A 14488-nucleotide genomic window follows, 5' to 3' on the forward strand; every position below is an offset into this window, starting at 1 on the left:
GCAAAGAAGTATTAAACTTTCGCGATAGACACGAATTCCAACAGTTTATTACTCAGTTTCGACACCTTTTGTTCTTGCATTTTTTGAATGGTAATAGTGTAAAATGCTTTGAACGCATGGAGCCTCGAGAAAAACGTTTTTTTCATTCGAGGCCAATTTGATAGTTTATTCAATTTTAATTTTTTAGAATGACAAAAAATGAATTTTGTACAGTGATGGAGATGTTTTATCATTTGAAATATATTATCAAACCGAATAAAGTATGTACCGGCATATGCACTCAAGAAAACACGCGTCTGGTTGTCTTTTTTTGTCTATCTGACATTTCACTTCCTGTCTCCCAACGATTCTGTTATTTCACGGCTTTTCTGAAATAATGTCGGTTATTATTATTTAAGTGAAACTTCTTTACGCGCGTCATGCATTTTCGAGGACCGGAGTAAAATCGACTCATGACCGTCACGAAAAACCGTGATCATTTGGTGGTGGGGGTGCGGGACCCCCACCACAGCTCACCGCTCACCGTTCGCTCTCTCAGCGTAGTCGCTTACTGAGGTGAGGGAGCCACTGACGAACGTTCTCTCTCTCTCTTCTCTCTTTTCCTCTCTCTCTAGCCAATGACGCCACGCCAGGCATCAGCTGCTTGCTTCGTGTACTGCGCGGTGAGTGTAATACGAGTGAAATACGTAATTGATTGTGGTTTATTCGATTTGGAACACAGTTTTAGTGTCCAAAATGAGTAGTGAGAAAAACATTCGTGGCACAAGAGGAAATATCCCCTAAAAAACACCAAAGAAGAAGAGAGTCTGATTCACACAGTGATGACATTAACGTAAGGTAAACATAACCAAGAAGAGTGGATAAATATCTCATAAAATAGTATTGTTATTGTAATAGCATGATAGGATTGTTTAACATATTGGCGAGATTATACTAACAGTGAAATATGATGTAGGGATGTCGTGCCTACAACCGAAGCGTGTGTGAACAAGCATCGACTGGGACAGCGCGCAGAGGCCAGCAGTCGGTGGAGAACTCAAAGCCTCCCAAACCTTCATCTAAAAAAATGTGTAAAAACGTCATAAAACCTGAAAAAGTGTAAAAAACCGAATTATGTGTATAATCGTCCAAACCTGAAAAATTGTGGAAAAAACCTTTTTTGAAGTGAAACTTCTTTACGCGCGTCATGCATTTTCGAGGACCGGAGTAAAACCGACTCATGACCGTCTGAAATGAAAAGAGAGAGAGAAGAATACTAAAAGTTTCACTTCCGTCGTGCGTAGGCTTGCCACACACTGTATTTTTTTATTTTTACCTATTATTGTTGATACCTTGTACATATGACCTGTTAAACTAAACAAATAGAATAGATCCTACTAACAAGTTACTAATACGGAGCACTTGCATACTGCGAATAAGATTGTATGCATGGACATTTTGGAGGTCTTGTTTTGAAATTTTAAATGTAGACTCTGGGGACTCTGAGAGCTCTGAGGGGGTATCATCAGTACCTAAAACAGAGCAGGGAAGTGGTTGGCCTCCTCCAAAATGGACACACCAATCTTCAGATTCCTACCCACCCCTCATACCTTTTTCCTTCCCAGAGCTTTCTCTCCTTCTTTTTCTAAAAAATGAATACGTGATGATTACGTGTAAATGTTAATTTATTGCATTTTGCGATGTTAAAAACAAGTTTGTTTAGTTTGCAATAGATTAAAATACATTTAAGTTATTTTTTTAGTTTATTTCGAAAAAAGTTCGAAATATTTATTCAAAACAAATTGAACAACATAAATGCGATTTTTATAGACAAAAAATAGAATCACATCAGCATGAACCAAGAAAACTTTGGATAACACTAAAATAAATCATTGAGGGTAAACAAAAAGAAGTTGTAAAGTCAATTGATTTCCCAGATGGAACTGAAGAAGACGTAGAGAAGATAGCGACTAAATTAAACAAGCATTTTATTTCGAGCATAGATCTTATAATTGAAAGTATTCCACAACATCCTGAGAACCAAATAGACGAGCTTGTATGCACCGATGAAGAATATAAGTTTAAAAATATAGATTTCCCGTACTTAAAGAGAGTGCTGAGTAATATGAAGTCGAAGGAATCCCGAAATGGTATTACATTAAATATACTCCAAAACTCTACAAATATTATCGGCGAATCGATGGACCAAATTATCAATGAATCTTTTAATTGCCTAAGGGATTAGTTATGGATGAAACGCTTAAAACGAGATTAAAAATAGATTCAAACCTGTATTATGGTCATCACCATGTGTCTGAAGTTCTCTTGGTAAATCTACATATTTTTGAATGCCGGGAAGATTGAGGGTGGGCAATGCGTCTTTCTTTAATACTCCAGTGCAATTGCGCTTGCTGCTGATATAAAAATGACAACCACAAACTGATGCATATGATGCTAAGATTGGAAAATATATGTATTCAAATGTTCCCAATCTCCAACACCATTCTTGAAATCGACTCTCAGAGGTTATGGTTGGAAACTTAAAACTTGTCGAATGGAGTCTCTGTCCGTACATCCTTTCACACAACACGTTTTAAGGACTTTATCGTTAGGCATTTTCACACATAAATCAACTGTTTCACACAACCAGATATTTAAAAAAATTAAAAATTAATAAAATACTTCGTTTTAACCACTTTTATTGTTTAATTACCAACATGTTTCATGAGCAACGCTCACTTCTTCAGGGTTTTTTTTTTTTTTTTTTCCTGAAGAAGTGAGCGTTGCTCATGAAACATGTTGGTAATTAAACAATAAAAGTGGTTAAAACGAAGTATTTTATTAATTTTTAATTAAAATGGTGCCACAAAATAAGTTTGCTGAGTAAGAAGAAGTTTAAAAAAATGTTTGACAATGTTATGCCTGGTCCACACCGAAACCAACCTTCCAACTTCCAACGTTTGGACGATCGTGTGGAGGGGTAGTTCGTGCGTTGGAAGTTCGGGTTGGAAGGTTGGTGTTTGAGTTGGCCTGGGATCGCCTTCGAGGCGATCGCTACGGCCAACTCTATGGCCAACCCGCACGAACCGGCCGTCCGAGCTGTCCACACATCTCTGCGAACAGCAGGCAATCATAAAAAAAGTGACATTTTACGTATTATCTTTTTCGCGCCAATCCGTTAACACATAATGAGTGCAGTAACGATTTAATATTGTCGGACTCGGATTCGTTCAAACGTTCGGAGTTGGAGGGTTGGCAGCAGTTTCTCTAGGTGGCCACCACACGATCGGCCAACCTTAGTTGGAGTTGAAGTGAAATGGCGGGAAGCATGAGTCGGCCACCTAGCGGCGAGAACACGCACTACACGGTTTGCGAACCCTCTCTTCTGGCACACGGGTCTTATGGTAAAGTGAGCGAGAAACAAAATAAATTTTTACCATGTCTACGGTTTGTGTTGACGTTTTTAAGCGGAGTTATACCCCCCTGTACACCGCTGCCCGTTTGGTACAGGCGGTGACCGTCAGCCGGCGTCAGCAGCGCTCTGGCTCTCTCTCTGAACACCTATAGACATTTTCCATAGACAAAGAGGCGGTCCGAAGGTAGAGATTTTGATAAATTGCCATAACTGTAGCGGGGCAAAAGTGAACTGCTACAAACTAACGAGCCACCCACCATAGACGGTAAAACCATAGATAGCCAAGTCTTTTAATTAAAATTTTTTGCTCAACTCTTTTTTAAAATATTTTACTTCATTAGTATAATTTGAAAATGTGAAAAAATCATCAACAAATAATTCCACAAATGTTTTATAAGTTCCAGATGATTTTACAAATAAAAAATGCTCAAACATGCACTCTTATACAAGGCCCGTGCTGACTGTTCATGAACGGCCCTTATCATAGACATATGAATATTAGTAGACCTGCCCTAAGTGATTAAAAGCGTATTATTCCCCACTCCCCATACCGGTTCCATTGGAGCCGGCTGTGCTCACGTATGGCTTCCCGTGAATCTTGAGAATGTGACGTCATCATTCTTGTTCGAACTAGCGTCGAGCTATGGTCGACGCATTTTACGGAATAACACGGCAAAATGGTTGCTTGTGATATAAAAACTTGTAAAAATAGATGTGAAAAAGAGAATAAACCCAATTGTCGTATTACATTCCATAAGTAAGCATTATTTTACTTTATTTTAAGCTTATTCACACCGTTTTGTATGGATCAGTTTTAGAAACATATACTATCACATCACAATGTAGCGATTCTCAAGTGTGCTCATCGTTGTTTACTGGGGTAGGTAAATTATGAAACATTTTTAAAAGTGTCTTAACTAAATACTCTGAAACTAACTACGACTCTGAAAATAGAAGAAATTTACTTTGCCGAATTTGGACTTCGCAAATTAGTTCATAACGTGGCGAGTAATTTGCGCTCCCATGTAAAAATGTCTATTAATTCAAAAGCAGATTTTACTTTTAAGAACTAAATGGTGATATTATAATGCGAGATGCCTATTTACTGTCAGATTGATTTATTGACGAATCACAGTCAGCTTTACCCCCTTCGTTCTTCAACAGTTGATTTTACCCCTCACCTTTAATTTCTAGTCTATATATTTTTATGTCTGTGGCCCTTATTAATTTCAAGACTTTATTTAAAATTTTCAGGTAATTGCATGAAGACAGTTTCATCTAAATGACTATTGAAAAAAGCCGTACCTTCATCTAAATGAGTTATATTAGGATCTAAGTTAACACTAATAGCAAATAACAATTTTAAAGTTGAGTATTTGAGCACTGGGGAAAAATTGTTTTATTTTACAAGCAATAATTATTCGCCTGAAACACTCATCCACATTGAAAAATCTCCTGATAAAAGATACATGACGCCAACGGGACCCAAACCCGTGTCCCTTCGATTTCCGGTCGACAGCTCTGACCACTGAGCTATGGCGGCTTATCTCTTATCCGCGAAATAATTCAATATATACTAGTGTTTCATTCAACAATTACTGCTTGTTACATTTTTTCACCTTTTCAGATGAAAAAATGAAAAACCAAATTTATTTTATATGAGAAAGGCATTGTAAGTGCTAACTCTCTCACTAGATGGCGTCGAGACAAATTGTCTACATTACGAAAGGACACGGGTTCAAGTCCCGTTGGCGTCATGTATCTTTTATCAGGAGATTTTTCAATGTGGATGAGTGTTTCAGGCGAATAATTATTGCTTGTAAAATAATTGTTACCCTTTGCGCTATGCATAAAAAACCTTGTCTTAAACATTAAGTTTACCAAAAAAATTATAAAAATTGTTTTTATAGTCTATGCCTTCCTTTTAGTTAAAGCCTTTTGCAACTAGTCTAGCCCTATATCTCACTGTTTTGTCACTATTTAACTTCATTTTATACACCCACTTGCTTTGTCAATCAACTGCCTATCTCTATTACGCAAGAATAGGATTAAAATCGACAAAATGTCTAATAGAAAAACATTTATATCAATTTAAACATTCCATTAAACTGAGTTTAAATTGACACTGATTGGCAGCAGTAAACATCGATTGTAGTTGGCTCCGATGCTTGGAGTCCGGCGGGATTCCTCAGTCAAAGGTCTGAACAAAATTATTATAATGTGAAGATTTGTTCAATAATACCGGAAACTAATATTGTCAATGGATGTCTCTAGTTTCCTTTTATTTATCAATATAGCGAGATAGGTAGATTCCCGTTTTACATAGTAACCATTTTTCCTTTGTTTCATGGTGTAGTTATTCTCTTCAAATTTTCAAACTAAACGAACAACAGCTTATAATAATAGTTAATTACTGAACAATAATGAACTCTTATTGATAATAAATTAATTCAATAATTGAATATTACAATTTTAGGTTTTACTCATTTTTTTTTATGTGACACCTCACAAGAGTGTCCCTGCCTGTGCAGTGTACAGACAGGGGAACTATGTCACCACCCGGTTGGGCGGCGTTGTGAGGTGGAATAAGGTAGGGGCTGTAGGAAGGGATTTGTTAATGCGGGCCTTGAAGAGGCTCGGATTATAGGAGGGAGGAAAAACAGATGCCGGTAGCTCGTTCCACATACGAGCCGACTTACACAAAAACGAGTCATAAAAACGGCCCGTTCTCATGAAGCCAACGTCAACCGTGAACGGGTGTTCAGTTCGTGTCCGTCGAGTTTCGCGCACGTGCACCGGTGCATCAGGAATCAATGCTGCTAGGTCCTTGGAGCAGGCTCCATTGAAATACCTGTAGAACAGACACAGCATGCCTACATTGCGTCTATGCATTAGAGAAGGCAATCGGTCTGTTAACAACGGATTGTCAATCAGACGGATCGCTCTCCTTTGCACAGACTCAAGCAGGTTTATCAAGTATTTTGGGGCACCAGCCCAAAGGTGGCTCCCAAATTCAATAGTTGGGCGGACTTGAGACTTGTACAGGGTCAGCAGCTGGTCACTGTTGAAGAATCTCCTAGCCCTGTACAAGACGCCCAACTTTTTGGAGGCCTGATTTACTCGGGCTTCTATGGATCCCCGATACTTGAGCTGGTCTGATATAGCTATTCAAAAAATAAAATATAATAATAGTTTTAAACCACTTTATTTTGAGGTATATTCGTCCGGTTTCGATTGGACTCAATCTTCTTCAGGACAATAAAATATAATTCTAAATTATAATACAGAGCAATGTATAAGGTAAACATAAAAGAAAGAGAAAGTATGTAGTAGAGGGAGAGAACATCAGAGACTGGTTGGTGGAGGGGGAGGGGTTGGTGGAGGACCAAAGGAAGGGTGGGGGTTACGGATTAGGTTGGAGCAAGGAAACAACTTTAAAATCGGGCTGTTTGTTAGTTTTATCTGCTTATTTAAAATTAGGAATTATTTTTAGTTGATTTATGAAATTTCCAAAGCTTCTAAGTTATTCAGGCGTATTCCTATTTTATTTTTATGAATTATTTGGACTCCCGTATTTTTATTAAATGTGTGGTTAGTATTGATTAAATGTTCGGCAAATTCTGAGAAGCCTGTGTTTGTTAAGCACCTGATATGTTCTTTAACTCTAATATTTATATTTCGCGCTGTTTTACCTATATAGGTTGCTGGGCAATCTGTTATGAAAATAACATACGATTTTCACTCTAAGTAAGAACCTGTCAACTCTGTGATTTATCTTGTCTATTGTTTATGCTCTGGCAACTTAGAACTTTAACAGGAAGTGAGAAAAAATTCAAGATGGTGGCACTTCCCGGCGGGTGACAGAGGAGACAGGCTGTCCGGTCGGGGGGTCATTTATTATTTCTGGAGGTCTGAGGCCCTAATCGAAAGTTACTTCATGGATTTGCGATTAATACCGAAATGTTCAGTTTGTGCTTCGAGATTAGAAGTCTAGGCATATTTCCCGCGAGTGGAATTCGCCCCGGGTGGCGTGAATAATGAAAACGTTTTTACCATGTGTGGCCGTGGGGGTAATCATAGTTTATCCAAGCGATCGGTGATTATTTCTGCCGATAAACTGTTTTCGCCGTGTGCATTTTGATTCAGAGCATTATTAAGTTCCACCTTGCCTCGTGGAAGGGCAACTTACGGATTAACCGTCTACTCAGGGCTGGACCACACTGGGCCGTAGGCCAGCCACATTCTGATGCCGTCTACTCCTCTTGGCTGGACCACACTGGGCCGTAGGCCAGCCACATTCTGATGCCGTCTACTCCTCTTGGCTGGACCACACTGGGCCGTAGGCCAGCCACATTCTGATGCCGTCTACTCCTACTGGCTGGACCACACTGGGCCGTCGGCCAGCCACATCCTGATGCTGCCGTCCTCTAGCTACATGGCTGATTCATCTACTCCGCCATTCGCGGCACTCAGTGTTCGTTCCTCATAACTAAATACGTTCTTATTATTTTAGACAGGGTAGATAGATTCTACGTTCTGGTCGATGGGGGTAAGTTTTCACCTTTTTTGTATTTCTCTGTGAAATTTATCAAATATAATTTGTTACGGCCAGTCCAAAGTTTATCCAGATTACTTTCATTCTACAACCTTGCAACTTCCTTTCAAACATCATGTAGATGGGATATATTTTTCCCCGCCCTGAATGGAGAATTATGCTCTACCGTCGGTAGGTCGGTTTGGCGAGCTCTTTTCCAGTTCAACCACTGGAAGGGACTCTGGCGCGTTGGCCTTCAAAGACCAACAAAGTCAAACTTGGCCACCCACTATTCAATCATATTAACAGTCAATAATGTACTTAGAAAAACCACACACAATAACAGCCTATTAACACATCTATGGGCTAAGTAAGTATCGTAACTTTGTGTCAAATACATATTCATAACAAATCGTTGCAATTTAGTCTATAGATGCCAGAGTGGTTTAATTGGTCCTCTTTGTCCTTAGAATTAATTCAAAATTTTGCTAACTTATTGTTAGTATAGAAGGCCGGCCTTATTTCTGAAGGAAGTTTAGATATGCAAAGGGAAGACAATTTACTTATATACAAAATTCTACGCCATTGGGTGGCAGCATTATTATTATTAATAGTTGGGAGGGCATTATACAGGAATTTATTTGGGTAAGTTTTTAGATTCTCACGGTCAAAAGCATTTTTGTTGTTTGTTTTTGGGGTGTTATGCCGTGTTGCGCTAACTCCTTCTTTATCCGACGTTACGGACAGCATTGCAGTGTCCATCATCATCAGATCTACCCTGATGATGGACACTGCAACGCTGTCCGAAACGTCGGCTAAAGAAGGAGTTAGCGCAACACGGCATAACACCCCAAAAACAAACAACAAAAAAGGAATTTATTTGTTTGTTTCATTTTGTATAATGTCAAGTCACAAAGTGATTGCTTTCTTCGATAATATAATAATAGTATTTGGCTGATTTATACAGCGCATAGACACCGTTTTCAACTTGCGCTATACAAATAAATACATGTTAAATTTAAATGACTTACAACTAAGATTCATGATAATAACTAGTGGCTTACATCTAAGACAAATAGGTATTGACTTACGACTAAAGCTTATAACTACTGACTTAATGACTCCGCTCAAGTCCGAGCCTCCGGCCTAGGGTTCCAACTTTGGGGTGAGCCTGGCGTCCCACCAAGGGAAAGATTTATATATTAACTCAGCACAGGAGGCCCTTTATAGGGAAGTATATTTTAAGGCAGAATAAGTCATCTTTGGGGATGCTATTAAAATGGTAAACATTGAGGACTCAGGTCTCGAAAAATAATATATCAAATTTTCCATAGGGCCCCAATATCAGAGGGGACCCCAGCTAGGTACCAAAATCATGCACATCTTCTAAATATTGTAATACTGACTCTCCGAAAGGTAAAAATCCAAAGCATTTGTTGATTTGGCCTTGGACCTAGAAAGTTTTTAGCCTGTGGCGTTTTTCCGTGGTTTGAGAATGCAATAATTCATATTTCACTCACTTCACTCCACCATATACTACCTCAAATGAGGATACTATGTAAAACTTTCTTACGCCGATGACACGGCAATAATAGTGGATGGTAATAATTGGACAGAAACTTTTTCGAAAGCAACTGTATGTATTTCACTTGTTTCAAAATGGTTCAAATACAACAAACTTGTCTTAAACTACAGCAAAACATTTTACTTACCTTTTTATGAAAACATAAAAAACAAACCAAAAGACAACCTTAAAATTAGAATCCATAATACAACTTGCAATCAAGAAATGTGTCCCTGTGCAACGAACTCGCTAATGTCAAAAATATAAAATATTTAGGAGTATCAATAGATATTAATCTTAATTGGAAATCACATATTAATCAAACCACTTCTAAACTAAGATATCTTACCTACATATTTTATAGACTCAAGGAAATTTTAAACGCTGAAAAATTGAAAATGATCTACTTCTCTCTGGTGCAATCTGCAATCACTTATGGCATAATAGGATGGGGTGGTGCACCTGATACATTTATTAAGCCTCTACAAATAATTCAAAAACACATAATTAAAGTCATATATAACAAAAATAAAACATTCTCGACCGACCTATTATACAAGGAATCTAAATTATTTAACATTCGTAAATTATTTATATTACAAACTATGAAATATTTATTTAAAAACAAAAATAATTTCAAAATAAATGAAAACAGAATGAGCAAAAGAAAAAATAACATATTTTACACCCCCCGAACCAATACTAAATTAATGCAGACACATAGCAGTTTCATTGGTCCTCGTACATTTAACCTTCTACCACTACAAACTCAAATGATAAATAAAAAGATAGAATATATTAAAGAGGTAAAATTATGGCTGAATGAGGCAGATATTGAAACGCTTTTACTATAAATTTATTGATCCTTTCTACAACTCACTTGCTGAAACTTTATAAACTATTGTACATAATGTTTTCTCTTTACTTTTTTTTAATAACTATAAACAAAAAAAAAAACTTTTTCTACTAATGTATATACTTTAGGTACTTGAAATATAGTAATCGTTTTATACTACCCACACTCAGGCAGTCAGTGCTTTAGTGGGTTTTCATTTCTTGTGTACACTATTTGGTATTATATATTATGTTATTATTTACTATCTATTAATATGTATAATATGTGTAAAGAAATGAAAATAAATAAAGTAAAAAAAAAAAAAAAAAAAAAAAAAAAAAACATGCTTGCGTTGCTGTTTCATGTCTTGCGAGAGAGTTATGAATAATGTTCAACTCCCTTCGCCACTTGCGATACCATAGTTTCACAGGCTTTGAACACACGAGGCACACAAACCCAAAAATAGGGCTGGGTGATTATCTGTAGGATTCAAAGGGGGCTCCCGAACTTATACCCACAACTTCATTGTTCCTTCCATGTAAGCTCGATTAAAAATTCAGGCGGCCCCCATGACTTGATAGCTGGCCGCGCCCATGCATTCGTATTGAATGTATTCATTTAAATGATAGATTTGAAAAAACTTATTTTCCACTGTGGATTAACATGTGAGTTTTAAGTTGTCTTTTTCTAAGAAACGAATTTTTTATACCGTGTGTCAGCAAGTGTCTTTTAAGATGATACTTTGTAGAAGATGAATAGTTGCAGACGGAACACGAAAAAGGTTTTTCTCCGCTGTGGGTAAACATGTGATTTTTAAGGTGTTCTTTTCTAGAACACGTATAGTTGCAGTCGGGACACGAAAAAGGTTTTCCTCCAATGTGGGTAAACATGTGAGTTTTAAGACTACTCTTTACAGAACATGAATAGTTGCAGTCGGCACACGAAAAAGGTTTTTCTCTACTGTGCGTAAACATGTGAATTTTAAGATAAGCCTTTGAAGAACATGAATAGTTGCAGTCGGCACACGAAAAAGGTTTTTCTCCACTGTGGTTAAACATGTGCATTTTAAGATGATACTTTGTAGAAGATGAATAGTTGCAGACGCAACATGAAAAAGGTTTTTCTCCACTGTGGTTAAACATGTGAGTTTTAAGGTTACTGTTTATAGAACATGAAAAGTTGCAGTCGGGACACGAGTAAGGTTTTTCTCCACTGTGGATAAAAACGTGATTTTTAAGTTGTTGTTTTCTAGAACATGTATAGTTGCAGTCAGGACATGAAAAAGGTTTTTCTCCACTGTGGGTGAACATGTGACTTTTAAGGTGTTCTTTTCTAGAAGACGTATAGTTGCAGTCGGGACATGAAAGTTTTTTTCCACCGTGTGTCAGCAAGTGACTAGTAAGATGACACTTTGTAAAAGATGAATAGTTGCAGACGGAACATGAAAAAGGTTTTTCTCCACTGTGGGTAAACATGTGAGTTTTAAGATTACCCTTTGTGGAACATGAATAGTTGCAGTCAGGACATAAAAAAGGTTTTTCTCTAGTATGGGTGCGCAAGTGCTGTTCTAACGATGACTTGCGAGTGCAGGAATAGTCACAATGAGGACAAAAGCATTGTTTTTTCCCAGGAGTCTTCAGGAATACGTCTGAAAAACATTACGCATAAAGCTGATATATTACGTTTACGTAGGTACAGTAAAATCACAAAAAACGTTAATGTTACGAAAGCACGAAACGTTGAAATAAAAAAAAGAAAGGGTTTTACCTGCTGTCTGGATTATTGTACAAGAGCGCTCTGAACATTCTTTTTCCAGGGGGCCTATGTCGATTTCCACATTAGTAATTCTCTCCACAACTTCTTCTTCGGGTCCGGGTTCTACCTCCATGGTAACAGTCTCCACAATAAAGCTAGCTGGAGAAACAAAACACAATACGTCTGTCAATTTGCCGAGAAGAACAATGACATCTGAAATCAACATTTTCTCACTTTCGCAATGCAACTTACTGTCTGTCGGAGTTCTAGCCGCATACTGCAAGCATTCCTTCTTCACATCCGGGAGGTAGATATCTATATCCGTATACAGCATTTCACCTCCACCCTCTTCGTGGGACCCTGGTTCTACCTCGAAGGAAACATTCTCTGGGTAGGGAATGTCCATGGCCTTCTGTGATAGCGTTCCGGTTAAATTGATGGCAAAATTGGTTCCAACTCAAAATAAATCAGACCTGTAACGGAATAAAAATTATCCATAATTCCTTATAACAATTATCAAGTATTGACTGGTCAGTGGTTAAGTTGACATCTGTTTGCGTCCAATCCAGGCATAGTGTGTTCAATTCTTCGGCTGGATAAGTCCTCCATCACAACACAATCAACATTTTCCGCTTACTGTGGTGGTAGTAGGAGATTTTAAAACATTTTAAGATTATTCGTAACCCGCTTTTTTAAATGTCCTGTTTTCGAGTTGTTATAAAAAAAGCGACTCGACGGATAATAGCTGTTTCTTCCCAAAATCGAACAATTTAGCCAAAGGAGTTAATGAAACCAAAATTTATGGTGCTCAGAAATTTTTGTTAATTTAAAAATTAAATCTATAATTTTTAGTTATGAAAAAAAAAAACAAAGTTATGCATATAAGATCACCTAATGTCAGATTTCAATTTAATCCTAATATTATTTCTCATAATTTTAATTGCAACCATAAAAATATCCCGACTAATTGTAAATGTGAAAGCTTAGAATTAGTTACAGAATATGTCTATCTTGGTGTTACAGTAGATTGCTTTTTCAAATGGGACAAACATATTTAAAAAACCTGTAAAAGACTCAGATCAATTGCTGGCAGAATGTACACATTAATTTATTTCCTATCAATTGAAACACTTAAAATAATGTATATGTCAATGGCAGATTCTATTATAAGATACGGATTAACCATATGGAGAAATACTACTATAGTTGGTTATAACCAATCTGAAACAAGTCCAAGTTGTACAAAATGCAATTGTAAATCTACTAGTCGTCCTTAATATTTTCAAACAGAAACATAATACACCGTTGCTGTTTCAGAGTGCCAACATTTAACCTTTTTTATAATAATAATAATAACACATCTGTCCTGATGATGGACACTGCAATGCTGTCCGAAACGTTGGCTAAAGAAGGGCTTAGCGCAACACGGCATAACACCCCAAAAACAAAAAACGAAAATACTTTTGGCCGTGAAAATCTTAAATCATATTTAACATTTAACCTGTTAAGGCTATTCTATGGCAAAACATCATAATTCAGGATATATTTACCCCGCAGCATAAAGAAAAATTAGAACATAAATACAGTACTAGATTCACGCGCAATGACGGGTTAATAGTTCCAAAATTTAATAATAAATACGGACAGAGAACGTTTGAATACAACATACCGAAGATATTTAATTTATTACCTGACACAATAAAGCAATGTAAGTCTATGAATAAGGTTAAATATATGGTAAAAAATTGGCTTTCGAAAAAAAAAATTTTATTTTAAAACGTATGAAAAATTGTATGTAAAAATGTTGAATCTGTAGATATAAGATGTAAATTATAACTTATAAAAATGTATATGTTACTAAACTTTAAGCACCTGTTGACAAGCCAACTTAATTGGCTTAGCAGGAATTGTTTGTTGTTATGTATTAACTATTTATTCAAGAAAAACAAAATATTTTTTTTTTTAAGTGCACAACTTAAAGAGTTATTATAATCACGACAAAAGATGTATTAATTATTTCGACTTATGGGGTTATATGCCTTCCTATATTTACTACAGAGAAAATAAGTTAATTAAAATTAAAAATAAATATTGAGAAAAAAGTATATATTTGTTCAAGGGTTTATGACTGTTGTATCTCAGACGAAGTGAATTTCAAATGAACGAAGTTATTCAACATACATATACTATATAGGCATTCACAAATGTTTTAGTTTGGAAAGAAAAAGGAATAATTCTAATAATTGTTGCTGCACATAGAAAGGCGCAAACTCTACTATTAGGGAACTTGACTACATCAAAAAGCCGCCTGCAGGGCCTAGATGCAAAAAACCTTATTTATGTAGTTTTTAACTGCTAGTATAATATATTCTTATAGTAAACATGCACTAATTAAGAAGCTTAGGT

General features: G+C 36.7%; 1 protein-coding gene across 1 annotated transcript; it reads right to left on the reverse strand.

Annotated features, from left to right (window-relative positions):
• Positions 1 to 966: 966 nt before the first annotated feature.
• On the reverse strand, positions 967 to 12488 carry LOC149415708 (uncharacterized). The gene is made up of 5 exons (XM_089641648.1): positions 12335 to 12488; positions 12095 to 12241; positions 11900 to 11975; positions 2923 to 3092; positions 967 to 1058 (listed from the first exon to the last, which is right to left on the reverse strand). The coding sequence occupies exons 1-5, from the start codon at positions 12486 to 12488 to the stop codon at positions 967 to 969; spliced, it is 639 nt and encodes a 212-aa protein (XP_089497774.1).
• Positions 12489 to 14488: the final 2000 nt, after the last annotated feature.

The sequence above is a fragment of the Hesperophylax consimilis genome, chromosome 17 (genome assembly GCF_061612785.1).
Source record: "Hesperophylax consimilis isolate HC1 chromosome 17, BYU_Hcon_1.0, whole genome shotgun sequence".
Taxonomy (NCBI): Eukaryota; Metazoa; Arthropoda; class Insecta; order Trichoptera; family Limnephilidae; genus Hesperophylax; species Hesperophylax consimilis.